We start from the raw sequence: 6,780 nt of genomic DNA, 5'->3' as shown, positions 1-6,780 counted from the left end.
ATTTTATTTGCTAAAATTTATAATTAATACAAATTATATAAGTAAAATAAAATTCCATTCCTCTCTTATTTAAAATCTCAATAAAAGAAAATTATTTTAGAAACATAGACTTTAAAAAGGGAAAAACGTAAAACTAAATAAAATAAAACTTTTTCTATTTAAATATTAGCAAGATGCACAGAAGAATTTAAAGCAAAGCATTATTTTAAAAAACTCATCGCAATAATCAATTATTATGATTGATTATCTCAATTAAAATAAAAAATAGCAAAGTTTTTTAAAATAATTGATTATCATTTGAGATGATCGATTATTTAAAGAAATAACTTTCAAAATAATTTGTTAATAATCGATTATTGTTTTAGATTATCGATTATCAATAGCAGTTGTAAAAAGATTATTTGTCTCTTGACCTAATTTCAAATTAATACTATAAATACTTTATTTATGAACACTTTAAATTTATTGTGCTTTAAGTGTGAGTCTATGAAGTTTGTGTCGGTATAAGGAAGTGTTTGTCTCAGTGTATCTGAGTGAATAGTATATATATACATATATATATTGTGGCAAAGTAAAGTTGTTCATTCTTTTGTGTGTTAAAATGAATTGTTGTTCATGTTTGTCAATAAAGGTGTAGTTGTATTGTAAATTTTAGTTTCTTATTAGTTATTAATTAATCCCTTTTTTAAAGAGACTAACAGCTATACGAAGGATTTTTTGATTTAAATTAGTATAAAAATGACTTGTTCAAGCTTTTTTTCCCTTATACTCTTTTATTTGCTTGTTTTATATTATAAAGTGATTATATATATTATTTATTAAAAAGGGAAAGGTTCCACACTGCATGTTTTCTAACAAATAATGTACGAAGTTATTTGAATATGATGTGGTCATTATTGAAATACAGATAATACTTGTGAGAATAAAGGTTTTTGATATGTAAAGGAGGTTATGCACGTGGTGAGTTGAATGATTCAACAAGGTATCATCAGACAGGAGGAGTGTTATATGAGAATTCGATGTTGTGTTTGAATTGTATGGTCATATAATTCCAGAGGAGGAATAATATAACATGTTAGTCTAGTGTCATGCATTTATTAGGACACTCTTCAGAAGTTATCCTTATACTTACGAACTCATATAGAGGAATGAGTTTAGGTGGTGAAGAGGAAAAGATATTTTTATAACTAGTTCTAGAGTCGTGGATCCCTTTTTTTTATTAAGTTGAGTTAATCCATTTTATTACAAGAATTAAAGGGGACCAGGTATCATTATCTGGATTTGTAACATTGAGGAATTTCATTTTACATGACAAAGTGAAGTTTTTAGAGTCCAAGTGGATTTGTAAATCCAGATAATTGAGTTTATGTCATATTTTTGTGAATGGATGAGAATAATTGTGATATATGGAATGAATACTCAATATTTTGATTTAGATCTTTATATGATAACTATATATGAATGTCTAAGTTATCATTAACTTATTCTCTTTTGTTTGTTGGTTGTTTGTCTTTTTTTTTAAATTATCGTTTCTATGACGTGAGCAAACAAGGTTTCAGGTGATAATGGTACCAACCAGTAGGCTACACGCCAAGACAAGTTCTTGGAGTTCTATGAAGGAATATACATAGTTATACGATGTAATGTATGTTTCACAATTTTAAAAGATTTTAGTAACTTCTGTATTTTGAATAATCTTAAAAATGTGTAGTAAGATTCGACTACACTTTATTGTATGATTTTGTATACATTTCTTTTATCCTTATGACATGTTTGCTTAATACCAAGCTTATAGGAACTCAAGAGAGTATAAACAGTTTATTTTCTTGGATTGTTACATATTTCATTCCTAAAATTAATTAAATTGATTTGATACAATTTTTTATAGACTAAAATACTATTTTGATCTCAATTTTTGTTGAAAATATTGAGTGTGACATTTTTTTTTCAATTAGATCTTAATTTCTGGTTAAAACAATTCAATCAGGGTTTTCCAATTAAATTTATACAATTAGTATTAAAAACATGTCATGCACCAATTCATTTTTTTGTTTGTTTTATTTTTAGTTTTTTTCCTGTGGATATATGTGATGCGACACTATCAATGTCGCGATAGTATCATATGTCAGTAAATGTCACTTGTCAATCTTAATTAACATTGTTTGTATTGAACTTAGTCTTTATATTTATTTACTTTATTTAATTCAATCTTAATTTTTTTTAATATATTAATGTTTTCCCTCTTCAAGACATGGTTAAATTCAATTCAATTACAAATAGAAAATAAATTAATTTTTTTTATTATAAATATTATTTAATTTATAAAATTGATTAAAACACCTTGACTATATGTCTGTGAATAAAACACTTTCATTATAAAATAATAGAAAATTAGAAAAATTATAATAACATCTGTGATCAGTTTTCAACCCTAAGTTAAAATAGTATATTAATATAGTAGTGAAATTTGTAATTTACAGGTTAGAAACTAAAATAAAGAAAAAATCTTTTATATTTATTAATATATGTAAAAGAATAGTATATGTTTATGAAATAAATACTAAATAGAAATAAATTTAATATATAATAACATCAATTTTAAATATTAACACCAAATTTAATATATATATATATATATATATATATATATATATATATATATATTTCTTTAATGGATGCATTAAATAGATTTATTTGTAGAAGATGAACAACACAAATGATGAACATATATTTAAGTTTAGGGTAACACTAATGGTATATTTAAGTACAAAACGATTCATAAACCAAAGAAAATTATTTCCAAACTGAACATTGTCAGAATACTTAATATATGATAGATTGGTATTATCTAAGAAAGAGCAATAATCGGTAAAATTGGAGGCATGCTTGGTGCAGTTTTTATGGTAACTCAAATTCAGACAAAAATGGAATTGAATACATGCATATATAAACAAGAGTTACGTCACCAGAGCAGAGTAGAAGGGAGCAACAACATAATGATGAAGAAATAGCAAGGTGCAATGTCTACAACAGAAGCATTAACCACTATTTTTTTTTGTAGAACCCTGTCAACTGAAAATGATTAGGTTTATGCTATACAAAGAGACAAGGAAATTTGTTAGTGGTTTCAGCCTCACCCAAAGTTTGCTTTTTTTCTGGCTAGACAGTACATGGTCAGATAAATGCTCAGCAACATTGCTAATTCTCTATGCCTTGTTCACACGGATTTTTTGCCCTTCTAATGACTGCATTCAGCACGACAGCAGACAAATAACAAATCACTTTCAGAGTTAACATTTAGAGCAAAACTAATTACTAGTTCAAAGACTTCTTTTCAATCTACAGCATCCGGTGCTATTAAAAAACCAGATCAAAACATCATTAAAAGACAACATGGATGAGCTTAACAAAAAGGGAGACATATGAGATGAGATGAGACACGGACCAGCTCTTACATAATTTTTTTTTAGCAATGTGGATGTGCAATTCTATGTTTATAAGCAAGCTAGATGATGGAAATTAAGCAGGCTATTTTACTTTATAAATCATCATTAGGCCTTTTGATTTTCCAGTGAGACCCTAATGTACCTTCATAAGTTCTGATGATTTGAGCTGATTATGAAACTAATGATAGATGAAAAAATTAGTCATACTTAGAGCTCTTCAACCATCCTCAAGGGTGTATTCTGTGGGAATCAAACTCTAGTCTTCCCTCACAATTCAGCATGTGTTTCCAATTGAGCTACACTCTAGGTAATTAAGCAGGCATTGTGGTTGTGCCAAGAAACATTTTATTTATTACTTATATATTAAAAAAAGTTGAGGCAGATTAACTGTCTTCTTGGGATGAACTTAGATTAGTAATGAATTAAAATGAGATTACGTTTGATTCACTTAGTAGATTGTATGCAACATTATAACATGTGTAACATTGATGACAGCAAGTATATAAGACCTGCACCACTGTTATCCATAAGCATGATTGCAAAAAAGAGTGGTAAGAACTAGTTCAGATTATAAAAAAGATAAACAAAGCTGGAATTAAATAATGGATTTTTTACTGAACTAGATTCTTTCTTCAAGTAAAGTTCACAGGAACCACAATACAAAGATGAACAGCAGAATGCAATAGGTCTCTCTTGCCTAGAAATTGTCAAGACTCCTAGCTCTCCCCCCCCCCCCCCCCGCAAGAGTAAGTTTGGGTGTGGAATTTTGGAAGGAAAACAAAGGGAGGATAGACTTTGTAAATTTAAATTAATAGAGATATTTGTAAAAAGAATAGGACACTAATTCTATGCTAATCTATCATATTTTCTTCTATTTTAAAAGCTATGGACTAATTAATATTTATTAAAAGAAAAAAAAAAGTTCCCTTCTCTTTCTCACAAAACCCCATTCTCATCAAACATTACTTTCTATACACTCAATCTGTAAACATCTTTCTCTCTCCCCTTTTTAGACCGTCAATACTAAATTTATAGAATCTGACGTAACTGTCAGATTCATAACTAACTATACATAAGAAATGGAACCCAACATAGTGGTCCAATGATCTCCATGTTCTTTCTTCTGATGTATGTTTCCCAAAATTGGGGGTCTGACAAGGGAATGCATCTTCTAGGTGCTATATTTAAGGTTTAATGTAATTTAAGTACATTTGGATATCTCAGCTTGAAGTAAACAACTTACAGAATTGTTGAAAGACGAGATTGCAGCTTCTACATCCTCTTCTGATGAAAATGTAACAAAACCATACCCACTGGATTTTGAGGTACCAGGGACCCGTGAAACCTTGGCACTCAGAACTTTTCCCTTCTCAGAAAAAAACTTTTTAAGAGTATCAGTTGTTACTGTCTTGGCTAGATTTCCCACATACACCTTGTGGGGACTGTCAATAAATTGAGATTCCTCAGCTTGGGATGAAGGCAAATCCGATGCTGATAAAGGTTTTTCGGTAACATTTACTTTAATCTCACGCCCTCCAATTTCCTGCCATGGAAAACATGAATTTCACAAGTCCTTGAAGGGATATAAAGTCTAAACTGCTGAATGAACATTAACAATCTTTCTAAAGGTTCCTTCAAATTCTGCACTGAAACTTACAGTGCCGTTAAGTTTCTCAATCACAGCATTTGCGTCCTCAACAGTTTTCATTGTAACAAACGCAAAGCGACGGCTCCTTCCAGAGTATTTATCATACATAACCTATGAGCATACATTAAGAAATGTTAACAGTACACAGATGAAGGATTCCCATATATTCTGACAGACCATACAAATAAAATTGTCACTTGTGGATATATAAAATGCACTAATCAATATACTATAGTATTTAGTATATTTTTGAATCCCGGGGATATTGGTGTATTTCAGGTCCTTCACTAAATTGTTCAGTTCATGTCAATACATCTACAATCATTCCATTGAGCAGTTTAGCATACAAAAGAATCTATAACAATACATAAAAGGTGATACTAACTTTTAGTGCACACATTTCATACTTTAGTAAGTTTTAGTCTTCAACTGCTACTGTACTCTAACTTCAGTTTACTTTTCAAAAGGGTGCAGCGCACTACTATATAACATATTTGCTCGTGTTTCCATCATCTTACAAGGGATGATGCCTTTCCACTATCCTTATCAGAGAGGTTTTCCGAAATCCAACTCTCAAACTCACCTTAGGCTCTACATCAGCGAATCCCCAGCTGGCACTGTTTTTCACATACACACAAAGCATGCTTTATGAAAAAATTCTATAGGTTGATACAGACTACTTAGTAAAACATACCATTCCCTCAAATACCAAATAACAATAAAACCAAAAAGAACACTCCATTTCTATGTTTATTTAGTAAGAAAAAACAAATCAACTACTTCAATAACAGTTGTTTGAGTTTACTTCCATGTTGAGGTATTCCTACGAGTTTCAGTCTATTGGACCCACATGAATTTATTCAGTTCCTCGCCACAAACCACACCCATTGGGTTCATCCATAAAACTTGAGAAGAAGATTCCTATAAAGAATTCTAGAAGAGAAAAATATAAAAAAATAGAAAGTCTCTCGGAGAACTTCTTCAATTTTGTTAAGTTGGGCATAAACTAATGTAACGAAGACTTGCATAAGCTAAGTTTAGCTGCAGAAGTAATTTTTCTTTTCTTGGTATTTTTGTTTTTAAGAACACCTCATGAGAAGTTTGTCCCAACATTATCTTAATTCAGCACAGTCCCACACAGCAAAAGCTTTAACTAATAACCTAGGAAATAAAAAACTTTTAAAATTGGTGAAAGGGTGAAAATTTAAAAACCTCAGCTTTCTCAACAACGCCATGTTCTTGAACAATCTTGGCGAGCTCATCGTTGTTGACAGTGCGGGGAATGTTTCCAACGTAGAGCCTTCTTGCGGCCTCCGTCAACGTTGCCTGCTCAGCCACCGCGAAGGATCTCCCAAAACGGCGCCGTGTGGTGAAAAGGGGTCGCAAGTGGGTGGTGGAGGGTCTCAGGTTCAAGAGAATGTGAGAAGGGGAACTTGAAGGAGAAGTAAGGGAAAGGAGACTCGGAGGCAATAGAAGAGAAGAGTGAAGAGAAGCCATTGTCGTTGTGCTTTGTGTTATCTGAGACAGAAGAGGATGTTATAACAGAACAACAAATTGAGGTTTTGATTTTGCAGTGAGGGAGAGTCAGAGGTTTATCTTGTTATCTAAAGTCGTGTTGGTTTCGGACATCCATTTTTATTGGGTCGGGTCGGCCACTTGAGGTTTCAGATTAGGATGATTTAGTAT

General features: G+C 31.0%; 1 protein-coding gene across 2 annotated transcripts; it reads right to left on the bottom strand.

Annotated features, from left to right (window-relative positions):
• Positions 1 to 2,904: 2,904 nt before the first annotated feature.
• Positions 2,905 to 6,681, bottom strand: LOC106759845 (30S ribosomal protein 2, chloroplastic). 2 transcript variants are annotated; one of them, XR_002667970.1, is made up of 5 exons: positions 6,307 to 6,681; positions 5,104 to 5,205; positions 4,690 to 4,989; positions 3,138 to 3,245; positions 2,905 to 3,065 (listed from the first exon to the last, which is right to left on the bottom strand). XR_002667970.1 is itself a non-coding variant. In XM_014643194.2 (4 exons), the coding sequence occupies exons 1-4, from the start codon at positions 6,589 to 6,591 to the stop codon at positions 3,207 to 3,209; spliced, it is 726 nt and encodes a 241-aa protein (XP_014498680.1). In that variant the 5' UTR covers positions 6,592 to 6,681; the 3' UTR covers positions 2,914 to 3,206. The 2 variants fall into 2 exon arrangements, 1 of the variants encoding a protein (XP_014498680.1); XM_014643194.2 differs by having other exon boundaries at positions 2,914 to 3,245.
• Between the last annotated feature and the right edge of the window lie 99 nt (positions 6,682 to 6,780).

Source organism: Vigna radiata, chromosome 5 (assembly GCF_000741045.1).
Source record: "Vigna radiata var. radiata cultivar VC1973A chromosome 5, Vradiata_ver6, whole genome shotgun sequence".
Classification (NCBI taxonomy): Eukaryota; Viridiplantae; Streptophyta; class Magnoliopsida; order Fabales; family Fabaceae; genus Vigna; species Vigna radiata.
This window is presented reverse-complemented; position numbering and strand designations above follow the sequence as displayed.

What these genes read in the sequence shown, in the direction of transcription:
- LOC106759845 (XM_014643194.2), bottom strand. Translation starts at nt 6,591, where the DNA reads ATGGCTTCTCTTCACTCTTCTCTTCTATTGCCTCCGAGTCTCCTTTCC. An exon ending in TTGAGAAACTTAACGGCACT is followed by an intron (nt 4,990 to 5,103) that starts GTAAGTTTCAGT and finishes TTTCCATGGCAG; the next exon opens with GAAATTGGAGGGCGTGAGAT. An exon ending in TCTCGTCTTTCAACAATTCT is followed by an intron (nt 3,246 to 4,689) that starts GTAAGTTGTTTA and finishes TGCTGAATGCAG; the next exon opens with TCATTAGAAGGGCAAAAAAT.